Below are 27433 nucleotides of genomic sequence, written 5' to 3'. Positions count from 1 at the left end.
CAGCCATGGGTTTTAGCGAATCGGCTGGAGCAAAAAAATCGGGAATAGAGCAAAAAATTAGCAAAAAAATAGCAAAAAAATGTGGTATAAGTCGCGTTTGATTGTGTTGAAGTGGTTGTGCCAGCTTAATAGACGTAAATATTTACAGTGTGTTTGATTATAACTATCGTTAAATTTTAGAATATTGTATATAACTAACTTGCAATGCAAATTTGTTTTATAGAATACATATTTTGTGATGTAATTTTATAAATTAATTTACGAGCCGCATTGTTAACATTAACAAACAAAATATATTTATATAATTCTTTTTATATAAAATAATTTATATTTATATATAATTTTTAATACCTAAATATGTACAAATTATTATGAAGAGAAATAGCAAATTTTAACAGTTGAGAAGTAATACAAAAATAAAATTGAATTTGCTAAGTTTATATGTAATTTTCGTATTATAGGATTTAATTAAATCCTAAATTTTCAATCACTATATAAATATTAATTCTTTTACAGCTTTATTTTATTATTTTTTATTTCTGCTGCTATTTTAGATTAAAAAGTAGAATAAGCATTAACAATAAAAAATTTGTTTTGTTAACTACCAATTGTCGATCTTGTAATAGTTTGTATTTAAAGAAGTTACTAAGGATTAATAATGCATAAAAGAAAGGAAAAGGGTTTTTAACACTCTTTATGTGCTCAAGTAATAAAAAATTTAATTCTTTACAATTTAATCCTTTGAAAAGGCTGTGAGAATAAGTTATAATATTTTCAAAACGTTTTTCTTTGTTTTTAGTTAAAAGATAATATTTTTTTCGGAAATATGATATTGTTTATAATCTAAGGACATGAAGAACAGGTGAGGAATAATTTTGCGTTTCAATTAATACTTTAAGTTATTCATTTATTTTGCTCACAAACAATAGTTAATTTACAAAACAAAGGTTAACTTACAGAGCTTTAGAGAAATCGCCCATATATCTTTGCACTTATAATACTAAATGTGTTTTTAATTTTACAAATAATTTACACTATAATGATGTGAAATAAATGTATAAATTTTATGGAAACACTTTTGAGAAGGGAACTTTTGCGAATAACCTATTGGCCAAATCAATATAAAACTTTTCCCATTCTTTGGACATGGTTGGTAATACTGCTCGATAAATCGCAGGCCAGAATTCATTTACAAAAGTTATGACAAGATCAGCTGAAAATAAAAATAGATACATAACAACGTATTTCAGAAAAAAAACAAATTAGGAAAATATATGAATAAAATTACAATATATAAATATAAATGTAATTACACAGATAATTATTTCTATCGTGTGATGTTATATTTAGAAAATTAGAATATTACTAGAAAAATAGCAATAATAAATAAAAACGTTGCAATAAAGGACGATAAAATATGATTCTAATTTGTATAATAACATATGTACTTCTAAGTTTTACTTTTTTAAATCAGTAATTGTTCTTATCTCATTATTATAACTTATTTAACGTAATAAATGCATCGTAAAAAGTTTTCTAAATAAATTTAGAATATTTAGAAGATTTCTGAAGAATTCCTGAAATTATCTTAATAAAGCTAACATATATCAACAATTTAATTTCTGAATTATACATATTATTTATAGATATTTGAATTTAACAGCTATTTATAATATAATTTCTAATCGTACGTATGTACAAATTATGTATTATTAGTATTTAATTAATTATTCAAAATAATTAAACTGATAAATGTTTAGTTAGAATAATTAATCAAATACTAATAATTCATAATTTGTACATATACGTATGGTTAAAAATAACATTATAAAGATATAGTATAACTCGTAAATTAAAATATCTGTATAATTCAGATTTCATTAAATTAAATTGTTGATATATGTTAACTGTATTCAGATAATTTTTTTCAGAAGTCTTCTATGTCGAAAATATATTTAAGTAGGTGTATATAATATATATCTATTGTTAAACAGTAAATTAAGTATGAGTCTTTATTTAAGTAATTCAAAGCATACTGGACGAAATACCAACAAATGCAAGTATATTTGAATCAATTTAATACTTACAAAGCTCTTTGGTGCTTTCGGACAAATCTTTATAATATATTTTAAACTTCCCAACTAATGGAGTGATATGGAATTGTTCAATAATCCATGTATCGTTTATTACATGTCCTGTTATCTCCCCTAGTGCTCTGACATCATTCAAGGTTATATTAAAATAACCTGTTATATAAATTGTTTTAATGATGGAAATAGAGAGTATTTGTCCATATTACAACAATAATTAGAAAAAATCATGATTATTTCTTTAAAAAATACTACATATATACGCGTATGTGTATATAAAACAATAATTTTATTAATTTTATGTTAAAGATGGATTTATGTGTTTAATATATTACACATATAACATTTCCATATACGTAAAATTGTTAAATTTTCGGATCTATTAAAATAATAAATAATTATAATTATCAGATTATAATTTTACTAATTTCTAATGCAAAACATAATTTTATGCATAGACTATATGTGGTTAATTTTTGATTATTATAGAAATACATTCAAAATAAATTATATTTTTTTGTTCCTGTAGATTATATAAAACTCATCATCGTACCTGTATTAACAAGTCTGAATACATTTAAAGAACCATTTATTTTCGCAGCACCTTTTAGAAATAACTCTGGTATTTGTACCTCAATCTCCAAACGGAAAACGTCATGAGAAAGAAACTGCGTTCTTGCATTAAAAATACGAGATTTTGATAAACCGATGGCAGTGATATTTGACATAATTAATTCTGCTCGTAGAATCTCGCTAGAATTAAGCACAGCTTTACCGTATTCGTAAAATAATGGGTCCAAAGGTGGAAAGTCAAATTCTGGAAGTCCTATCAAGATAATAAAATTAATATTAATATTTGTATCTTGAATTAATTTGATTAAAAAGATTTCTATTCCTTATTATTTTAAGGAAAATTTAAGACTCTTAATCCTTCGTGGTCCTTCTGGGTCAAAATGATTCGAGCATCATCTTTCATGCTATGCATTTCAGAATCTTCCGAATTTTTGTATTAAATTGCAAAAATAAACAAGATGTGGATTATGTCCTTCAAGTAAGGATAAAAAATGATGAGGAAAAAATGTCCGTTGTGTCTACGACCCATGTGTAATAAACACACTCTCTAAATCTGAATCAGTGGATAATTTGAAGTGGCAATACTTGGTACTGAATTATCGGCATATCATATTAGTACATTTGGCATTGGATAATCAGTGAAATTAAAATATAAAAGAAAAGAAGTTTGAGCATTATATAGTTAAAATATCGATATTTGCATGTTTTAGCACATTATAACATTCCAATCTTACAATACCATATATACGTTGAATGCGCTACACTTATACACTGAAGCAAGGTTCACTAGGTTAGGGATACCATATTTCAATCATTAATTAACAGTGGCATATCTGGCACTGAATCAGTGATTATCTACTGATTTAAATTTAGAGAGCAGACTGTATTTGTGTACTGAGATTGCTGTAGCGAAGAGTGACGTTTTCTATGTATTTTTTTACATTTTACGTTTTTCACTTATATTTGTCTACAGTATTAATAATAATAATAATAATAATGATTTTTACATTAATAATAATTTGAACCAATAATATAAATCAGGAGACATAGTAGTGACTCGTCGCTAAGACAAATATCCTTTTACCCGAATTTAACATCTTTTGTACACCTAAAAAGCGACCATCTTCTACCTTCAAAATAAATACCTCTTTTGAAACGCCGTGTAACAATACTATTTTTTTTTTTTACAGTACATCATCTTAAGAGAATTAGGTTAAAATTGTATTTGAAAATATTATAAATTTAAAAAGTTATGATTTTTTAAGTGAAAATACTCATTTTTCCGAATTTAACGTTTACGATTCTTTTTAGTATTAAAATTAAATTTTTGACGCCATTGTTCCATTTTCTTAAAGGATGAAATTGTATACTGTAATTTTTTAAAGTCAATGGAACCAATACTATTGATTTAGTAACACTTCAAAAATGATTCAGGAACAGTTCGGATCATTTTAACAGAGTAATCATCGTGTGGATTTTTTTGAAGTGTGACCACGAAGAGTTAAATATAAAATTTTATGAATTATGTATTAGTATATAAGGAAATAACGTATTGAAAGGTCAATGTATATAAATAATGATATGTTAATTTAGACCGCTAAATAAATAAATCAATTAAGTAAAGAAAAGATTAATATGGTTAATCTTGGCCTAATAATATTTATACAAGTATACTATTCAAGTCAACTCTATGTTTTATATGTATACACTGCGCGCCATTTACTGTAGGACTTGTAACGCTAAAATAGTAAAAGTTTTGTTTTTTTAATTGCTTTAAAGAAAACTTAAAATTTTATGAATTTATGTAAATCACAATTCACTATTCATATTGGTTTATGGATTTAAAAGCGTTTCTTACACAATAATGTAATTATGTGAATATAGTTTATGTACATATGTAAATATATTAATATAGTGTAATGTAAATATAGTTTATTTACAAAATTAAAATTAGACTAATGAGAACTTATAAATTGTTAGTATACCTGCAATAAATCGTGGCCATGCTTCTTCGAAAGCTCGTTTTAAACAGGCTGAATTATCAGCTGCATCCTGCTTGCAGGTAGATACAGCTAATTGGAAATAAAAATAGAGTAAATTAGAGTACGAGTAAAAATATAAAAACACAGCAGTTATTTTAACAATATAATATATAAATATGATATATTTCAAAATATGATATATTTCAAAATATGAAAGAAAAATTATTTTTTTTTTAAGTGTAATGTATGTTATCATATATTTGCAGATGTTTATGTTTCGAGTACAAAGAGCAAATTCTTTTTCAATCTTTTTTTAACATATTATTAAATAATTTTTCTTTTATAATTCGTGATACTTTTGGCTCATGTATGTACATGTAAAAATTATTATCGCAAGTATAAATGAGAACAGTGCTTGCTCAATAAAAGCACGAAATAAATGTCTAATAAAAGAAAGTGACACTGTTGTAATGGGACAATTAACGAATACAGAAGAATATCTAATTATTTTATGGGGAGATATTTCAATAAAACTTATAACAATAAAACTTTAGATATTTCAATAAAACTGATTGCGGCAATCGATTCTGCATTAGAACATTTTTTTCCATTTGTTTTCTATCTTAATACCATATCATGTATCTGTTGAAGTTATTCTTTTGTGCCAATTCTGCATAGATTTTGTTCAATAAACTTTTTATTTGAATAAAATATTAGATTGAATGAAGCACAGATCTATACGCAATAATATTGCAAAGGTTACGATTTCTTAAACTGTACTTACGAAGCATATATTCTCCAGTTACGAAAAATCCAAATGTTACAATACTGCAGATTGCACTAAGCGTGTAGAATAACATATTATTCGTTTAGTATTTCTGCAAATAGCTCGCTTGATTGAAGAACGCTGAGTTTTATATTTCTTCGCAAGGCCTTCTAAGTAAAGTCATACGACTGGCAAGATAATGATAAATAAAAAAATTATGTATGTAGCTAGAGTTAATGCGAAGCTGGATTATTGTGCACAGTTAAATTACAATACGCGTTTGTTAATCATATCATCAGAGTATACAAAATAATTCATGAAAGTAACGTTATGAATAATAATGTGTTCGTAGCCAGGATTGGACGAGTTAATTTTTTTTTTAACTTAATTGTAAGTTAACACACAACACAACACCGGATCGTAAAATTACCGGATACCGGATATCGAATATCTGGTATCCGGTCGGATATCAGAGAAGGCAACTTTTTCGAGTCGGATATCCGACATTTTCCGGATTTCGGAAAATTGTCTTCTAAAAAAAAGGCTGTAGAAAAAAAATTGTAATTTTGCAACAATGTATAAGATATTATACGCATACTTATTTCTAAAACATGTGTATAATAACAAATCAACAATTTAATGATATAAAATTTCAACCGGATATATTCCCGGATACTAATGATATCCGGTCGTATAGTAAAAAAGTGCCGGATAATACCGGATACCGGATACTTTTCGGATATCCGATGCATCCCTAAATATTAGAATATTATATAAATTTAAGTCTAATTCTTGCGCAAAAAGAAAAATATTGTCTGTTACGCAAATATGTAAAGTATAAAAAAAAGAACGTGATCATTAATTACATTCTTGTTAGACGTGTAGTAATTCTTGACTGATAATTTATAAGAGATAAACTGTAAAGATAAATTATGATAAAATTAAAAAACTTTATTTTTCTCATTTTTTATACCGTTTTCCCTTGATTGCATATTGAGTGTATATTAAGGCTGTTATACACTGATTTAAATTGTGTAGAAGTAAAATTCAAATATTTCGAATTATAAAATACAGATTTTACTTAACAGCACAATAAAATATATTAAGGATTTCATAGTTTAATCTATTTTTATACTTACATTAAACATACACCTTTATGTCAATTTTGTGTACGACGGCTTTAACATACCCTTAGTGTACACTAGTGCAGCCAAAAGAAAATGCTATTAGAAATGTACATAGATGGTTCAAATATAAATGAGATTTTTTTTGTGTGAATACAAATCAACGTTGGTAGATGCATTCTGATTATACAATAACTCTGATTATGAAATAATCTCTGTTATCCGTTATAATCAGAGTATGATTATACATTACTCTCTGATTATACAGGGGAGAGATAGTTGTTTCTATAGTCGTTGTTGCAATGTCCAAACAAACAGTACCAAGTGCCGTTGTGCAATTCGTTGTTCATACGTTGATTAAGTTTTATGCGTTGTTTGTTGTAAATAAAAATGTTAAAGCGAGTGTTTTAAAGCCTTCGAAATTTTAAGCTGCATGCCCAGTTCAGAAAAGAGATACTATCGAAGGTGCAAGTGCGCAATAGCACTCAGTACTATCGAGAATAATTATAGCATGTGTATGCATATTAATGTTTATTTACATTGCTAATTTTAATAATAATATTGAAAGCTCTTTGACGGACAAATCGCTGAGCGTTTATGCGTGTGACTAATCGAGGCATTTTCAATCGTTGAAGTGATACATTTCATGGAATCGATCTCACGATCTCTCAATAATGATAGCATCAATTTTATTCGCACTAGTTGCAATCGAAAATTTGTTAATATTAAAATTTTGGATAAAGTTATTGGTAGCATCATGAATTTGATTACAGCACAGTGATGATTAGGGGAAAGTGGGTGAATTGTGCTCATCTATGGGAAATTTATTGTCCTGGAATGGTTTTCCAAGTTCAAAGCGATATAAGTATGGAAATAGAAACTATAAACATTCTTCTACCATTACGTATCTTCACATTGAACAGCTTTTCATTCAATAAGGTTGTATTTAGCAAAAAAAAAAAAAAAACGAAAAAGCGAAAAAATTTCTCGCGCTTGCTTAATATATATAATATATATTTAAAATATAGGGGATATTTTGACGTATTTCTCACCTGTGTTGAACTATAATGGAAAATGTAAAAACGCTCTTTCCAGTCCGATTTGGAACCGATGGTTCCAAATCGGACCATCCCCTGGTACAGATCGAAAACTCTTATTTTTATGGATTTTTAGATAAAATTTTAAAATATTTTAATGTATTTCTCTTAGTATTGAGTAAAAATGAGCACTTTGACAGTCAAAGATAAAAATTTTTTCGGAAAAAAAAATTACTGACTATTTATATTATTAGAATTGAAATCAATAAAACTCAACTAATCTGAGTCTGATGACTCATGATATTTTACTGATTTAATTGCTTGGACCACCAGATCTGGTCAGCCAATCACCAGTACTACAACCAGGCCTATAAGTTATTCACTGTACTGTCCGATTTGGACACGGGTCCTTTCGAACTTTGGAACAAATTTTACAATAAACCGCAAAAGTGATCACGAAATGCTTGATATTTTTGAATTCTACACTCTTTAATTATCTTAAATTAATTACTTTCCAAATTTTTAACACCTTTTAAATAATGATTTACAAGGATTTTCTTTTTTAAAAAAATTTTCGCAAGATGACTGAAAATACATATTTGCCTCTATTTTATGAATGTTATGACAGAGAACTGTCAAACTGCTATCGCATGTTCGGTGTCTTATAAGGACTTTACATTATAAATAGTACGCAAATCTGCTTAACCGTATTCGTTTAAATTAAAAAGGTCCTATTTGGAACACGGTCCGTTTTAGACCATTCTCCCCTATTTAATATATATTTATATTGCAATATAATAAATATATTTTCTGATTTCTTTGTCAACATTCCATAATTCATTCATTTCCTACGACTTTTGCTTTACGCACAATTACCCGCTGCGCACAGTTCCCCCATCTTCCCCTTCGCATCATGCGGTCACATGCCCAGTTTTATTTTATATTTTTACGTTCTTGACGTCACACTACCGTATTGTATTATATAATAAAAGACAAAGACAAAATGATGATAAAATTTTTCAATGAATTTTTTTAATTTCTTAGAAATGTAGTTTAAACTATACTATATTCTATTCTAAAAAAATCTATTCTAAAAAACTATTCTAAAAAATTCTAAATAAACATAGTTTCCCGTTGGGAAAGTTACTTCAATCGATAACACAAAGTTATTTGTGTTATCAATTGAATTTGTTCATATCTTACTTTATTGATCGAACGGTTGCGAAACGAAGAAATCGTGGAGTCTACTGGACGTAATAGATTCTTTCAATTACTTATTGCGAATATAGATTAAAAATTTTTATAAGAAACTTATTTAAACATATTTTACATAAACATAAAAACGTATTTAATTGAAAAGCTGCAAAATATATGTACATACATTAGACATAAATTAATACAAATTAAAAGTTTGTACTTTACTTTTTTAATTAAAAAAAAATGTAAAGTTTATGATAATCGAATGTATATATAGCAGGACTTGATATTATTGAATTAATTCATTGATTATGCCAATTTGAGTGAGCGCGTGTGATATAAAAAATTTTATTTACGACACATAAGCAAATAAGGAATACTTATTTATAAAAAGTACAATTTTACACTTTAAGTGCATCTATGAACATTTCAATACAATAGAAATAATTTGATATACCGCGGTTAAGCACTGTAGTTTATTTTTAATTTATTATTTAGCATCTAAAAGAAGTTATTTTGTTTTTTAATTATTTTTACATATGATAATGTACACACATATGAGAATAACATTAGTTTACTGTCCAAAATTATTTTGAACCTAACAAGAAGTTCTTTATAGATTTTTGGCTGCTGAAAATGATGTCGCAAATCAAATTTTACCAGCATGTCAAGTTTCAAATATAATTGAAGGGTTTGATATGCACAAATTTACTTTTTCAAATGTTTAATTTTTTTTTAACGTTATTTTAGGGTATGTTCGGCAACAGGTTGGAGAAAATCTATGGAATAATTCTGTATGATAAAAAATAAGATGGCGATCAAGAATAATAGAATTACGATGTAGGTTTCATTTTTTATTTACAAATATTTAAATAGTTACGTAAAAAATTCTTAGGAAGGTGATTATTAGATATTTTTAAATAAAACATGAAGCTTCTACTGAAATTATATCATTCCTGATTTTGTAATTTTAAACGTCTAATTTACACTATTAAAAATGTCATGAAATTTCGTGAACTTTTAGTATACAATGGTAAATGATATTTAAATCACTCGTAACTGAAACGATATTTAATGTATATGTTAATGAAATTAAATTCAAGTAAATTAAAATATATAAGTGTATTGAAATTTAATATAGGGTAGAGCGGGGCTATATGCATAGGGGTACATTGGTCAACGTTAAATATATCGGTAACCGAGGCGTGTACAAACACGTCACTCTTGCATCAGACAAGTACGGAGATGCAGATTACTGCGCTGAGTACGTCCGTCTTCGCTCGATCGTCAGTCGAAAGATATAACAGCTTTTTTAGTTTTGTGTAGTGAAAGTAAAGTCATTACGTAAGTATTCTTTTTGGTCTACGTAATAATTGAAACATTTAAAAGAAACCAAATATACTCTTTTATTACAAGTTATTAGTATACTTTGTAATTTCAACATGAAAGTTGTTATTTGATTTACAGTTTTGTTGTTATAAAATCATATTTGAGCCGACATCGGTATGGGACTAGTTGGGTCAAGTGACCCAACTAACCCCGCTTATACATTGAAATCTATTCTTTCGGTAATTGTTAAGTTTATCCTCCTTACCTCTGATGTTGATAAAATTAAGCTCATTCGACGCATTTTTGCACGAAATAAATGAATCTGGTAAAAAAACTGTCATTCTGACCCATGGACCGAGACATTAATCGTTAAAGTTGACGATAGGTTAGGAAATCTGTTACATCAATGAATGGCAGAAAGAGACACGAGAACGTGTAAGTTAAGCTAAAATAAGTATTTTCTGCTTCCATTACACAAATTCTCTACTGTGCAGAAAAAAAATTATATATAAAATATAATTTGTTTTTAAAGCAGAAAATGTATATTTTTAAAGCAGAGAATTTGTATTTTTAAAACAGAGAATTTGTATTTTTAAAGTAGAGAATTTGTTTCTAAAGTAGAGAATTTGTTTCTAAAGTAGAGAATTTGTTTATAAAACAGAATTTGTATAACCTTTTATAATATATATAACCATTTGTATAACCATCGATATGACAGGTTTCATAACCTGAATATCTGTCAACTTTAACAATTAATATCTTGGTTCGCGGGACACTCTTTTTTGCCAGATTCATTCACTTCGTGCAAAAACGCATTGAATAAACCTAATTTTATTAACATCCTTACTTCATACCTAAATACACACCTTAATTACCTTCATGGCTCAACTTGCCCTTCAGAGTTGCCCAATATACCCCATTGGTGGGGCATATTGATCCACTTTGCATCCTTGCAATTAACGTAATTTCTTTCGAATTTACGAGATATATTAAGGGTTTATAAGTACTTAATTGTTGAGGTAGATAAACATACAACGTTTTAAAGCATTTACCATTAGTCTATCATAATTGTGTGAAGATTTATAATAATTTAAAGAAAAAGTGGCTCAACTATCCCCGTCCTACCCTACTTTTAATATACGGAGATAAATAATATTTCAATTCACTGTATATTAAGTAAACTTTAATGTACGTGTTCATTAAATTTTGGCGCTTTTCGCGGCGATTGTGCGAAACAAACCCACCAACTGTTTTTACTGATCTCTAGACTATTCTGGACATCCGCTTGTATCGAGATTATGATTGCCGTGAAAAGTGCTATGTTTATTAGTGCATATTGTGAATATAAGAATGTAAGTACATCAATGTAAGTATAATGTTGATTCTATAATGAATCGCGTAGTAGTCGGTCTTATCGATGAATCGCGGTGAAGTTGGTCAACAGTCGACTTGTACGACTAACAATAAGATTATAACCGATTTTCTTAAGTCTGATCAAATTCGATTTTATTCGTTCCCATTAGTCGAGCTAAACGACTTGCTGTATAATTAACAGCTTGTAGATGGGAAAAATCATAGTCACTTATTTAGGTTAAGGCTGGTTAAGATTTGAGATTTCTGACTCATTGTAGAATCAACATTATACTTCCATTGATGAATTCACATTCTTATATTCTTATATGTACCATATATGAAAGTATTATATATGCTTGTAATTTGCAGTGACTTTTAGCTGACGCTGCAATATGCGTGAAATATATATACATATATACACACACACTCACACATATCCCATGTAAAAGTAATGTATATTAAATTCAATAAAAATATACATTAAAAGTAACACATATGTTAATGAAATTTAAGACATCAGTAAATGAATATTCATATACAACATTCATTATTTTTCATTGACGGGCTTGAACCAAGCTTCCTTTACATGATAATTAAAAGTCATTAAGAAATTTTGGGCTTGAACCAAGCTTCCTTTACATGTTATAGTAATTAAAAGTCATTAAGAAATTTCTAACAATGTACGTAAAAGTGCCAAATGCACGAATGTTTATAAATTTTTATAATTATATAATTAAAATACACAGCAAAAAGTAAAATTTTGTTATTCTTGATTCTGTAATACTGAATATATAAATATTTTTGTGAATGTGCCTAATGCATGTAAATGTTCATAATTAAAAAACAAAGTTTTACTGAAATTTTATTATTCTCGATTTTGCAATTCTAAATGATCAAATATGCACGTAAAACTGCTTAATGTACGAATGTTTAAACATTTTTATAATTATTATAATTAAAAAACGAAGCTTCTACTGAAATTTTGTTATTCTTGATTTTGTAATACTGAATGTATAAATATTTTCGTGAACATATCTAATGCACGCGAACGTTTAAACATTTATATTGCATATATATAGATATTAATTAATTATACATTAGTTAGTATGTATGTACGCATATGGTTGTTGAAAGCCCTGTATATACACACACATATAACACATACATGTATATTCATACTAGTGGAATTCATTACAATGAACTATACTATGTATGTGCATTGACAGCCAAAAATTATTAATTATAAACGTATGATTTTATAGTCATAGCGAGACCAAAAATTAGCTATTTAATTTAATTCCTTTAAAGGGAACAACTTTAACAAATCATGTAGCCATGCTCCTCGTATTGCATGTTTAAACAGATGACATAGTCAGTTGAAGTTTAGTTACATGTGGTTACAGCTAAGTAAAAATTGAAACAAAGAAAAGGAGAAATACGATAATAATATAATAGTAAAAATATAAAAGTGCATTTGTCACATTAGTAACATAAAAAGATAATTTGAATAAAATTTGGGCAGTACAGGTATATAGAGGAAAGTCGCCGATACTGACACAGGTCTCCTAAAGTGACACCCCCTTATTTCTTAGAAACTGACTATTACACTTTATTAATACTAATAAAATCATGATCTGTTTAGAATCTTCTAAGAATTCTAATTAAAGAAGTACAAACTCATAATTCGTATATTTATAGCTTGTTTCTATACCAAATCAGCTAAAAACGAATTCTACGAATGCGAAAATAAAATTCTTACGATTTTCTTTTGCAAATTGCGTGGTTTAAATAATAGTTACTATATTATTGATAATATTATGTCATTTTAAATGCTTGTAGTTTCCTAAATCAGTTCTATTTATATTATTTTTTCTCTTATTCTTTTCATAATACGATTTTAAATTTAAAATTGGGATGCAGCCTAAACCACCATACCTGTCTGTAAAACAGACCATGAGCTAATTTAATCTTTATAATAGTGCTTTATAGTGTCAAATAAATGTATTGGAGCTGAAGACAATCGTGCATATGTGGAAAAATTCTTGAAAAACTTTCGCATTACATATTTGTATCTTGCAGAACAGCATAAAATAAATATGCATATAATTCAATAAAAATGTCTTATAACGAAATGAAAAAATTCTGGAAAATCTTATATACATTCATTTGTAGGTACTTTTTACAGATAATGCTTGTAAAATAAATTGGAGCCCATTTTGTCAGACGCTCATTTTTACTTACCTTATGAAAAAATTAATTATTGCAAAATTGCAAACAGTATTATAAAAACTGCTTATACTATCTGATAAAAGACACTTTTCAGTTTGTACTTAGGTTTGTAAAGTTTTATTTTTACCTTTTGTTTAAGAAATATTGTCTAAAAATAAAGTGTCGATATCGCGACGACTTTCCTCTAATCATTTGTTAAGTATATTATGAAATATTGAATAATATGGGTACAAAATGAAAGACTTTTCTGACTTCTCTCTCTTTTTCTCTCTCTCTTTCTCTCTCTCTCTCTCTTTCTCTTTTATTTGATATTGTTTCAATATTATTATACTCGTGCCTACTCGCAGCTTATATACACGTTTACACACATTAACAAGTTTACACACATTACAATCAGTTTTCAATTTATTTAAAAAAACACAGATATTAAATATTTTAAAAGGAGATTTTTTTATGACACAGAAAAGCATAATTATAATTGTCATTATACTTCAATGAAATTGATTACAATACTTGTACATTTTCGAAATCTTGTGATAGATATTTTCTTTTTTTTTTGTCATTCATCCATTGTCTCATAAATAATGTTTGATTTTATCTTTTTGCTTTATATCAACTTTTATATCACCAGTTTTATTTGTACAATAAGTTTTTATACAAATAAAACCAGCGACACAAAATTTGACACAAAACATAATATCATTAAAATTTCTAAAAAATTTTTTAAAACGATTCACGAAACACATATTCTTCCGCTGCATACAATGTAAATAAAGAACACTGATGTTGTTGTTTGCCTTGCAAACTATATCGTGTATTTCTCAAAGAGATTAAGGTAAATTTTCGATCGATATCTCCTTCCTGGAAGTCAATTATGATACCACTTTACACCTATTCACAAGTTTTCCCAGTATCACATAAGGTAAACACCGAAGTTTTTTCATTGTGTAGATGTTAATTAATCGATTTCAGAACAGTATATTTTGCATATCACTACGAGCATCTCATGACCTTGAGCATTTTGTTTATTTTCACGGAGACATTACCCGGCTAATCCGGTTAATCCCGTTCCTTCGAAAACTACAGTTTCCGAGGATTTTTATATAAATAATATATAAATACGACGTATGAAAATTTGTATAGCAGTAGGTACTCATTTTTGCAGTGCAAAATACATGTATCACGTTCATCCTTTACAAAGAAATAAAAGAATCTAGGGCTAAATTGAAATTAATAAATAGTGTATATCATCTTGTTAATGTAAGTACTTCAAGGAATTGTCAATACTACACTGTTAAAAATTTCATGAAATTTAATATACTTTTAATTTACACAATTTGAATTATTTTCATAACATCACATTAAATTTAATATATTTATAACTGTAAAGTGTATTTGTGTACATGTACATGAAATTTAACGTATTTTTCATGAAAATTTATGAAATTTAATGTACATGTTCATTTAAGTAAGTTACATTTAAGTAGCTATTGTAACTTAATTTTTAGTTAAATCATTCATTACTTTTAATTTCGTTCATAACCACGAGCTTCATTTATATGTAAAGGAAGTCACATTTCAGTGCAGTCTTATATAAGTCTTATATAAGTGGTTGTCAATAACATGATAAGATCATTGATGCAATGTATATCGATTTGTAAAACGCCAAAGATCAATTCTTCAGCAGATTAACTTATTTGTTATTCTAATGATATTCTTAATTTTAATTTTTATAATCTTCCATAAAATAACTTTATTATACTTCTGCATAAATTCTAAGCAGAATCGTAAGGCTTGTAACATATCAATTTGGCTGTTGATAACCGGACACAGATTATTGTATTAAGGTACAATAATCTCTGTCTTTGTGCTACATTACGCAAGCATAGACGTATCTATATATATTTTAGTTATTTAAATATTTGCATTTGACCAACTTGCCCCTATGCTCAAATAGCCCCGCTCTACCCTACCATTTTTTTTAATGTAAACAAGAAATTCAATAATTTTCAATGTTGAACGATTAATTTATCTCATCGAGTTTGTTTTACATATTTCTTACTTTAAAATTTGTAAGATTTAATTATTTACTATATAATAAAAAAATCGCCAAATTTACGTAAATAATTTTTTATAAATTATTATTTTCATAAAAATGATTCCAAACTTCTATTATTTGTTGAAGTAATTAATATATATAACCAAACTTATTGTTTACATATTATTTTATTGTTAACTTTAGTTTACACTTCTAATTATGTGAAAAATATTTTTTTACTGTTTATGTATACATATACGTGTATATAAGACTATTCGTCTTATATTGTCTTATATTCGTCTTATATATCATTAACAGTAAGTTAAGATAAGTTAAGATATTGCATAACTTAGGATAGTTACGATAGATAAGGCTTGCAGACGTTTCTTTAACTAAATGTACACAAATCTTATCATAGATAGGTCATAATGGTTAAAAAATAGCGATTTTAATTATACATATATACAGTTTGTTTAAAGTATAAATATTAACACATTTGTAAAAACGACTCAGATACATTCCTAAACTGAAGCCTAAATGTTTCTAATTACAATTGCTCACAAATTATTATATGCCTCATTATAGAGGAAATTAATAGTCTTAATTATACCAAATTAATAAGAAATATCATTTTTTGACACTATTTTAATGTTTAAAGATCATTCTTTGTCACTTTCTTTATTATACAATACAAAGTAGATCTTAGTAACTATTTTACTTTTTTGGTTTGGTAACTAGGTGGCAGCGTTGAGTATATAAGTCTGCTGTAAATCTGCTGTAAGTTGATAATATCGCAGCATATTACGTCCAAAACTACTATACTGAAGTTGACACAGTTATGGAGAATCCAAGAATATACAGTGAATTTGACAAAGTTCAAAAGAATAGAATATCATCTATAATCGAAGAGTTTAGCGAAGATTTAATAAATATACGTGGAAAGTGTATGGACATTGGCTGCGGACCTGGAGATATAACAAAAGATTTTCTATTACCCTCCCTTGGCTCAAATGCACAAATAATTGGTAAAAGAATAATAAACTGCAGAAATATAATAACAAAAATTGACGTTATAATTATATATTTTTTTCAACGCTTGCATTTTGTGAAGGTACGGATATTTCGGAGACCATGATCAAATATGCGAATGAGACATTTAGTGACAAAAAACAACTTCAATTTGAAATATTGGATATTGAAACTAAAAATTTGCCTAAGAAATATATTTCTGAATTTGATCACATATTTTCGTTTCAAACTTTGCATTGGTGCAGAGACATTCGGTAAGCAATATGTCATATAAAATATAATTTAAGCTAAAATATTATAAAGCCTTATTAAATAAACTTTTTTAATAACCTTTTTATACAAGAGTAATTAACTTTTTCTTCCAAACGTATTGTACGTACGCATGAAACAATTTTAGAATAAAACATTACAAATAAATTTATGCACACGATATTATTTTACATTTAAACGTAATTGTTGCTAATAACTTTCTTGATATTTCTTTGATATCATAATAATATAGTGATCATATAATAACATTTAAAAGAATATAATGACAATCATATAATGACATTTAAAAGAATAATGAACATAATAGAGGAAAGTATATGATTTTATCATATGTTTTGCATGATTATATTAAGAAAAACATTTTTTAAATATATATTAATAAATGTCAAAAAATAATAATGAAAATAGGACCACGAACCAAGCAAAAAGTCTGCATGCTAATTTATTAAACACAGTAAACAAAGTCTTATTCCAACAAATGTTCCGATCCCAATCGGGTCATTCTCAATTTTAACAGCTTCTATATAAATTTAAATTTAATCCGGTATATCTTGATTGTCATCTCGCTCTAAATTAATAATATTCCAGAATCAAATATATCTTAATAATTATAACTTGTGAATAAACGAATTTCTTGTTACATCTAGCATGGGTTGTCCATATAACCTGAAATTTTAGTGATAATAGAGTTCAAATATTTTGATTATAATATTAAATATTAATTATAAAATTATGACAGTATAACATACGGTAAAAATTAATACTTATAAAAATTCTGAAATTAATCAATAAGACTAAATTTTAAAAAATGTATATATAGATTGAAAGAAAAGATTAGCTGCTCCAGCAAATTAAATAGTAAAATATGGCATATCATTTTTAATTGACTGCAGCAGCCAATTTTTGGTATATTATTTCTGTCTATACATTGTCAAATATAGATCGAAATTCCTGTTAAAAATTTTCCTAAATTAGGACGGTTAAGAAAACTGAGTTTCTGGATTTCTTATTGCAAAATATCTTAATTCTGGTTTCTGGTATTTACAATGGATTGCAACGGTTCACGAGGTATTTTTGTAAATTTATATAATGGACTGTTATTTTGAATATGCATATCGTTCATTTCTAGTCTAGTATATTTAATATTTTTGATTGTGATTTGAACTCATATGTTTAATTTAGTCCTACTGATTCAATTCAGAATTTTTATAAGTATTGGTTTTTATCGTATGTACTATTATAATTTCAGAATTAATGTTAAATGTCATAATAATCAAAATATTTGGACTCTATTATCACTATACTTTCGGCCTATATGTGTAACACATGCTGGATGTGACAGACAAGAAATTCGTTTAGTCGCGAGTTATAATTATTAGGATATACTTGATTTTGGAATATTATTAATGTAAAACGATAACAATCAAGATATACCGATTTAAATTTAAATATGTATAAAAGCTATTAACATTGAGAATGATCCGATCATGGAGTCGAAACGTTTGTTAGAATGAAACTTTGATTATTGTGTTTAATAAATTTGCATTAGACCTTGCACTCGTAGTCCTACTTTCATTATCATTTTTTAATTATTTAAATTAAATGAGACCTTTTTAATTTAATTATTAATAAATGTATAAATTAATATATTAATAATTATTTAATTTATTAATTAATGTGTTCTTTAAAAATTAATTACAAATTTATCTGTTTTATTTAACAGAAAAGCCTTCGAGAATATTTATCAAATGCTAAAGCCTAATGCAACTATGCTTGTGTATATAATAGCATCTCATGATTTATTTGAGGTTCTAAAATTTTTGGAGCAAGACGTCCGCTTCGCACAATACATACCTGTAAATTATAATATACATGTTAAATTATTAAGTAATATATTATTGAATTATAATTATTATTTGATTTATATTATTACTATTTTTATTATTTTTATAATATATTTTATCACATCGTAACTTTTATATTATAAGCTGTTAATAATTACTTTTCATGCAGAATTCGATGAAAAATGTTTCGCCGTATCAAGAATCAAAAAATGCTCGTAAGGAATTAAGGGAACTACTTCAAAGTGTCGGATTTACAGTTCATCATTGCAGTCTTCGGGAGGTGATATACTCCGACGAAAAACCGATGGTACAGCAGTTTTTGAGTAAGTCATTTTATTAAAATAAGCAAAAAATAATGTTACGTTATGGTATTACTAGTTCTTTGAAGAATTTTTTTCATATAATTTTATTTATGTATATTGTAGTTTATCACTGACTAATTTTATACTTATGTATATAAAGGATATATCCGAAATAACTTCCACTAATCATATATATAGTGCTATTCTCAATAAAAAAAAAAATGATTGTGAGTCGAAAAGTCCTGTACCATTTTACAATCTTCGCATTAGTTAACAAGATTAATTTCTAAAGATTGTCGAATAAATGGATAAAATCGATGTATAAGAAATTTATGATATCTTTCAGTTGTTCTTTGTGAAACATTTTGACGGTATTTCTTAAAGAACTCTTAAGGGTATCTTAAAATTGTCATATAAGTTGATTTTAGACTTTTGCTCACACACATGTATGTGTGCGTACGTGTATATATAATATATATTTTTTTTTTATTTTAATAGATTCGCTAATATGCCTCTTGACATTTATTGAAGACATGCCATATGTCTTGATGGAAGAATTTAAGAATGTACTTTCATATGAATATATGAGAAGAAAGATTTATTATAAATCAATACATAATGATCAAGAACTTGTATTAGATCGATGTAAAGCGTTAGTAGTTTATGCACAAAAGAATGTATAACAATTGCATAAAGATAAGCCATTACAGAATAAGACGTTTATATATTGTAACATTATTTTTTAAACAGATTTCGCACTGATATATACTAATATCTTATAATATTAATACTAATAATTACTAAATACATAATTTACAGCGGAATAAGTTATTAAGAATTGGATTATAATTATTAGAATAAGATGTGAATCTTATATCTAAATTGATATTTGCTATATTACAAAAATGAAATTTTTATGTATAAAGCGTATGTATAATAATTACGATCTATATAAGCCTATATACTTTAATTAAATATTATTTGACTGCAAGATCTTTATTTTATAAAAATTTAATACATATTTGCATATTTGTAAAACTAAATATGATAATAAATCTGATGCTTCGAAATGATTTTTCCAATTATTAATTGCGAATATAGATTTAAAATTTTTATAAGAAACTTATTTAAACATATTCTACATAAACATAAAAACGTATTTAATTAAAAAGCTGTAAAATATAATATATGTACATACATTAGACATATATTAATACAAATTAAAAGTTTATACTTTATTTTTTTAATTAAAAAAAGATTATTTAATAGCATATTGATAAGAGCGAATGGGGTGGGGGCAATCACTTAAGAAATTTTATTAATATTTTCATTTAAAATTGATTTTTTATCAAATTTGTTGCAGAGACATATAGTACAGGATCATCGCTTTAAAGAAAACTACATTCAAATAATTATTAGATGTATTAAATTTTTATTTATCGATGTAAATGTGCTGAAAAACTAAATAAATTTATTGTGAAAAATATTACCCATTTTTTAATTATAATAATAGTTTCAACATGCATTGTTGATAATGCAATTATTTATTATAAATTAAAAATTATAAATTTCAATTATAAATTATGTTATGCAAGTTATGAAGCATAGACATGGGTATATACTTAACCTTTTTCGCGGCGCACGCCTGAGCGCCGCGATCCGCGCTCCATGATTTTCATGATCTCGATCATCCGCGTAGTAAAAAAAAATTGTAAAGAATAAAAAATGTAGATAATTATATTTAATTTTTTTTATATGAAAAATTTTAAAAATCACATTACATTTAGTAATCATAAAATACTGTGTACATGCATTTAAGTATGCTAAAAACGTTATTATAATGTCATTACTTTTTATATGAATTATTACTGAAAATTTTCATCAAATGTATCTTTTTTGTAGTTATTCATATATGCTTAATAATGTATTATTTTAGATAAACTTTATATTAAGTAAAACATTAAATAAAAAGCAATCTATATTATTCGTTAGAATTCTCATTATTAAGATGATCGGTCCGATCCACTGAGCGTTATGATCCCGTTTCCCCCTACTAGAGTATTTAAATGTTAGAATGTTAGAAAGATATGCTAGAAATAAAACATACAAGTAAGATAACGAATAAAAGAAGAAACTTCAGTTAAAACTTGCGCATGCGTTTGATCTCAATATCTGTTCATTGTATTGTCAAATAGCTGCGTTTAACAGAAATCAGCGCTTAATGAGCGCTTTACGCCAATTGGATTGTATTGGATCTAGGGGAATAGTTCTATCTCAGCAAAGAAAATAGTCCTATCTCAGTAGAAAAATAAACATGCCCCCTAAATACCGGCTAATGATTCAGATGTATGACGAGTTTCTTGGTCATATTTATAATATATAACTTTCATACGACATTTGGCATACCTACTCTTTACCTTACTTCGGTTCGCGTCGTTTGCATATTCATTACAGTATCAGACGTCAGGCGAACGGAACCACGAACGGACAGCACGGAAGAATAAGAATTTCCAACGAAAGTAACCACGATTTAATTTACTTCAAATATAAAAGTTCATGTAAGTAGTGCTTCACAGTAGCTGTAATTAATTGTTACGAAAATCATATAATCGTTATACAGTATATAAAGAGATAAGAATTTATAAAAAGAAATAATATATATGTAGAAAAGTTGTAAAAGGAAATTGCTTATCATTGTTTAAATTTTTGCATTACACCTTTTTCTTTCTTTTAAAAAAAAAATTATATGTCTTGCACAAATTTAATAAAGTTAAGTATCTTAATATGCGATAATTTTCTGTTTGATTACGAATACGGGTTTTATTTTCTCTTTCAAATAGAGCGCCCATATTTATGTCTATAAATTTTGATATTTAAATTAGAAATGAATATAATAACATTAGTTTTAATTTTAAATTAAAAAGTTTGTAGTATATAATAATATTTAATATGTTTTCCAAGCAAAGCAGTGATATTAATAAAACATAATATTCTGTAATATCTTTTAATTATTTTTAATTTATTTTTATTATTTTCGTGCATAGATGTCTCTTATATGTCGTGACATATAAGTAAAACAACTACTGTTCAGAAATTCATTTATATCTCAGTGAAGGGAAGTGATGTACATTAATCTTCAATACACGCGGTAATTTTCTGATTCTTTACTATACTCGATGGATTATTCGTGTTGGATTAATCTCTCTTATTCATTAATAAAACTACAATAAAGTATAAAATAAATTTGGTCAATTTTATTGAAGTATATGGTAAAAATCTTCAAAATATTATATTGTACCACAACTCTATTGTATTATATTTTCAGGATAAATTTTAAAAGAAAATTCTCTCCGTATATAATTCTTACATATATCTCTTAATATTTTTATAAAGTTGTGTATTAAAATAGTTGTATATGAATGTTATAACTAATCACAGAAAATTAGAGAAATGCACTTTTTTGTATAAAAACTTCGCAATATTATAAATATAATTAAACATTTCTTTATTTTAAACAGTAATCTACTATGTTTAATTTATTATTTATTATATTATTTAAAATATATAAACGTAAAATGTTGTGTAAGAATTTAATATTTTGTACAAATCTAATACAACCTGATCTAATTTTTATCTTGTATATAGAAAATATTTCTCTTCACAAATCTATAAGCAAAAATATTCTTAAACTTTTATCAATTGTATAAAATGTTTCATAATATATGAACATAACTTCGGAATTCAGGACACTAAAATTTTATATAAACGTTTGATCTACTTCTAATTTTGTTTCTGGGTAGCAAAGGTTTTTATTTCACTAGTTTTTATTATAAACTGAGTTAGTCTAGCTGGTTTCTATCTAGATGTTTAGTATCAATTTATGTGAAGATAATATAATTGTGCAAACAAGCGACGGGGTAACCACTTAATATAATCGTGGAACAGAGTTCTCGAAATCATTATAAAATTCATATGAAATCTCTATGTATAATCCGATAATTACATATACGACCATGAGAAATTATATATAATATTAAATAAAATCGTATATTTTACCAAATTACTTCATATGTAATGAAAAAAATTATTTGTAATCAAATGAAATCATATGAAATCATGTAATCTGTGAGTCAGTATTTCAGCTAGTGGTTACCCCCTCGCAAACAAGGGTTGTAAGAAGTCAGTCGCGGTAATTCGAGCGCAATACAATTTAGTCTTTCAACCAATAATGATGTCAAATATATACTATACGTTTCAACTTTGATTCGAGTCATCCACAGTAGTGTCAGTAACGATAAATTAATGATTGACAAAATATTCCGCATGTATATATAAATATATATAAGTATATCGAATTATATATAAATGTATCGAATTTGACATCGTTATTGGTTAAAAGAATAAATTGTATTACGCTCGAATTACCGCGATTGACTTCTTATAGCATAATTCTTCTTGCAATCTTGTTTGCATAATTATATTATTAGTTTTAAAAAATACAGAACTCTTTTGTGATTATCTATCTTTGTTACTGTATTTATATTTAAGTGAAGATGTTTATAATTAACTAAAGACAGAAATGTGTGAAAATATTACGCTAACTTAGTTTGCAATGAGAATGAAACACGAAAATATTTGTATTCTGAAACAAAATCAATATAGTACAAATGTTTACATAATTTTCACATTCTAAATTTATTTCTGAAGTTATGCTCATAGCAGGAAATAAAGTGCTTGTCTTAGCACCGAGATACTACCGTGTTTCCAGATACTACGTATCTCAAATTCTGTCAAACTGCACACCGAATTAATTTTTCGGTTTTGAAACGCTAACTGACAAAACTATCATAGTAATATGATAGTTAAATTGCACTAATTAAATTGCGTAGCAATTCAATAATTTGATAGGCTTACAGATTTTAATATGTTTATCAGCATCATTAAGATTTAGAAAGATCTTAATGATGCTGATAAACATATTAAAAAATTTCTAAATTTATTCCGAATAATTCACATTACCTCGGTCGGAGATCGAATTCGGATTTTTCTGAGATGCCTATTGCATCAAATTATTAAATTATGTAGCAAACGTTTCAAGATTGAAAAATTAATTTGGCGCAGTTTGGCAGGATTTGATACGCAGTATATGAATTCACATTGAATTATTTAAGCACTAAAAATCCAGCTTCGATCATTATGAGTTTTATTTCCTGTTGGTTATGTATATATATACGGTCAAATAAGATTCTTATTGTTTACACATATCTCCTGAAATAAGACGTTTGTTTCCATACATATACTGGTTATTGTGAAGACTGTTACTAAGGTCACTTGATGGTCAGATTTAGGACGCTCGCACGGAATGTGAGATCTGAATTTGATCCCTGGCCGAGTTAATATTTTTCGCAATATTATTTACAGATTTTAATATTTATCAGCAATTATTTAAGCACCAAAGATCCAGCTTTAACCATTACAGACTTTATTTCCTATTGGTTGTGTACGCACATGTACAGTCCAATAAGATTTTTATTATTTATACTGACATATTATTAAAACATCATGTATAGTACCTTATCTAAAAATTTACAAATAAAATATTATATATGTGCATGTATACATGTATTTTGACATACCTATGCATTAAATTAAACAAATAATAATTTGTACTTATAAATTTATAAGACCTACCTTTATTTTTTTAATACATTCGATTGTGTTACAGATATTTCTAGTATTTTTTAAAACATATTCTTGTTGTTAAATAATGACGACCAACGGTAGTGATACGAACAAACATTCTCACAATCCATTCAAGTACACTTTAAATAATAACTTGCAAAGGGAAAAAGTATCTGCTGTGATTGATGAATTTGAGGAATATCTAAAAAGTATATCTGGAAAATGCCTTGATATAGGTTGTGGACCTGGAGATATAATAAAAGACATGATTTTGCCGGCTCTTGATCCAAATGCAGTAGTAATTGGTAAGAAAATAATAATTTCTATGAAAACATGTAGCAATATATTAAAATAAATTGTTACATGTGACAATTATTACTTAAGAATTGTATGATGTACAGTTAATTCAATTATTTTATAACAGGTACAGATGTTTCAAAAAACATGATTGATTATGCGAACAAAAAATACAGTGTGCCGAAAAAACTCGAATTTGACGTTTTAGATATACAAACTAAAAATTTGCCTACAAAATACACATCTGAGTTTGATTTCATATTTTCATTCCATGCTTTACACTGGTGCAATGATATCAAGTAAGAAAAGTTTTATCAATAAAAATAGTTTTGTTTTCTTTACAAAAATTTTTATAAATAAGCGATAATTATAAATATGCACAGAATGACATTGATAATGTGTGTATAATTTTAAAAAATATATTATACATAACTATCATTAATAATATTTCTCGAACGCTATGTTATAAAATGAAATATCGATATGTTTTAAAATTAATATTTTAATATTTGTTTAAAATTTTTTTTGAATAATTACATTAATAATTTTCCATAGTTTATAGGTATTGTAAATATAAATATAGATTATAAAATAGATTATAAAACGATTGAAATACGTATGATACACAATAAACAGATTTGACATTTTTAGTTAGATCGTCGGTTTAATATCGATTTATAAGTTATAAACGTTTGCTTCGAATTATGCTTAATTACTACTCAATTTATAATGTAGCCTTATATTGAAAATCTGAAATAAGATCTTACATTTTCAAATTCGTATTAATATGTACAATCAGTTCAATGTTATTGATGTTAATAAGCACCTTAATTATGTGTGTTAATTATATGGGTAATAAAGATCTTAATTATCAAGACATTACTGTAAAATATTTAATTGTAAATTAATTTACCAATAATTAATTTTAAACTGATAAATAATCTACTTAATAACCGAAGCAATTAAACACAAATATTCTTCATATATATATAAATTAATTAAAATTTTTTTTCTTTATTAAATAGACAGGCATTTGAGAATATTTATCGCATGCTACAACCCAATGGAACTATGCTTATACTTTTTGTAGCATCTCATAATATATTTAAAGCTTTTGAAAAATCGGCACATGATGCTCGTTTTGCACAATACATAACGGTAAATATTTTACTTAAGTATACCACTATCTTAAAAGTTTTAATAATAATTACATTTAAATACATATTATTGATTATTTTCTGTTCTCTTTATTATTTATAAAATGTTATATTTATACAGGATATAAATAAGTACATTTGGCCATTTCAAAAGTCAGTCAATCCTCGCAAAGAATTAAAAGAATTGCTTGAAACTGTTGGATTTACGGTCAATCATTGCAGCCATCGGGAAACGTTCCATTTTGATGAAAATCCGGACAGATTTTTTTGTAATTTTCTTTAAACAGATATATAAAAGTTAAATTTTTAGTAATTATAACTGTATAGAGTGTTTCAAAATTGGCGATTCAAAATATTATATCGAGAAAGTTTTCGAAACATTAAGTAAAAAAAGTTATTTGTAAACTTTATTCTAAGCAATAGAAATTCTAAAATATAAATGGCTAATTATAGACTACGTTTAGAGAGTCACCTATGAATATTAGTAAACGCGCTGAAGTACGCGTTCATCAACGTTTATTAATATTACCATACACTCATCATGTGGCTATCAAAGCATAGTCTGTAATAGATCATAAATCATTATTATCTCAAAAATTATTGCTTAAAATAAAAATTTGCAAATATCTTTGCAATATCTTTTTTACTCAATTTTTCGAGAAATATTTTGCTATAATATTTTGAGTAGCGAATTTTGGGACATCCTGTATAATTATTAATCTTAATGTAATTTGAACTCTTCTCAATTCATTTGTTTAGTTTTATTTAATTAATTAATTTATATAATTTAATTCTAATATTAAATTAGATTATATCATTCAGTTAATTATTTGATATAATTTTTGCAGCTTCTATTGTGTCTTTTCTTGATTTCATTGAAGATATGCCATTCGACAAGAAAGAAGAATTTAAAAAAGAATTTGCACGTAAATATACAGAAACACAAATCATCTATAAACAAAAAAATGATCAGAACACGGTAATAGACGTGTACCGCGTATTACAGGTTTTTGCTCAAAAACGTATGCCATGAATGTGTGTGCACATTATTCATTTTAAATGAAATAATTATTTTAATTATATATTTAATTTATGTGTAATTCCTGATAAAATTATCCATGATAAAATGAAAAA

At 26.3% G+C, this 27433-nt stretch overlaps 2 protein-coding genes across 2 annotated transcripts; one reads left to right on the top strand and one right to left on the bottom strand.

The window, feature by feature from the left end:
* Window positions 1–979: 979 nt before the first annotated feature.
* Window positions 980–5520, bottom strand: LOC108724646 (uncharacterized). Its single transcript, XM_018451104.1, has 5 exons — window positions 5430–5520; window positions 4649–4735; window positions 2644–2916; window positions 2088–2246; window positions 980–1213 (listed from the first exon to the last, which is right to left on the bottom strand). Exons 1-5 carry the CDS (start codon window positions 5503–5505, stop codon window positions 1065–1067), a joined length of 744 nt encoding a protein of 247 aa, XP_018306606.1. The 5' UTR covers window positions 5506–5520; the 3' UTR covers window positions 980–1064.
* Window positions 5521–9931: 4411 nt separating this feature from the next.
* Window positions 9932–27384, top strand: LOC108724588 (uncharacterized). The gene is made up of 11 exons (XM_018451022.1): window positions 9932–10113; window positions 16457–16743; window positions 16830–17001; window positions 18741–18873; window positions 19031–19184; window positions 19662–19840; window positions 24928–25150; window positions 25270–25441; window positions 26168–26300; window positions 26421–26568; window positions 27148–27384. Exons 2-11 carry the CDS (start codon window positions 16557–16559, stop codon window positions 27330–27332), a joined length of 1686 nt encoding a protein of 561 aa, XP_018306524.1. The 5' UTR covers window positions 9932–10113; window positions 16457–16556; the 3' UTR covers window positions 27333–27384.
* Window positions 27385–27433: the final 49 nt, after the last annotated feature.

This window comes from Mycetomoellerius zeteki, unplaced genomic scaffold, assembly GCF_001594055.1.
Source record: "Mycetomoellerius zeteki isolate Tzet28-1 unplaced genomic scaffold, Tzet1.0 scaffold31, whole genome shotgun sequence".
Taxonomy (NCBI): domain Eukaryota; kingdom Metazoa; phylum Arthropoda; class Insecta; order Hymenoptera; family Formicidae; genus Mycetomoellerius; species Mycetomoellerius zeteki.
This window is presented reverse-complemented; position numbering and strand designations above follow the sequence as displayed.

Coding starts and splice junctions, on each gene's coding strand:
- LOC108724646 (XM_018451104.1), bottom strand. CDS start 5,505: ATGTTATTCTACACGCTTAGTGCAATCTGCAGTATTGTAACATTTGGA. Junction 2,247..2,643: donor ATTCAGACTTGTTAATACAG/GTACGATGATGA, acceptor TTTATATAACAG/GTTATTTTAATATAACCTTG. Junction 1,214..2,087: donor CGAAAGCACCAAAGAGCTTT/GTAAGTATTAAA, acceptor TTTTATTTTCAG/CTGATCTTGTCATAACTTTT.
- LOC108724588 (XM_018451022.1), top strand. CDS start 16,557: ATGGAGAATCCAAGAATATACAGTGAATTTGACAAAGTTCAAAAGAAT. Junction 25,151..25,269: donor TCCAAATGCAGTAGTAATTG/GTAAGAAAATAA, acceptor ATTTTATAACAG/GTACAGATGTTTCAAAAAAC. Junction 26,569..27,147: donor AAATCCGGACAGATTTTTTT/GTAATTTTCTTT, acceptor TAATTTTTGCAG/CTTCTATTGTGTCTTTTCTT.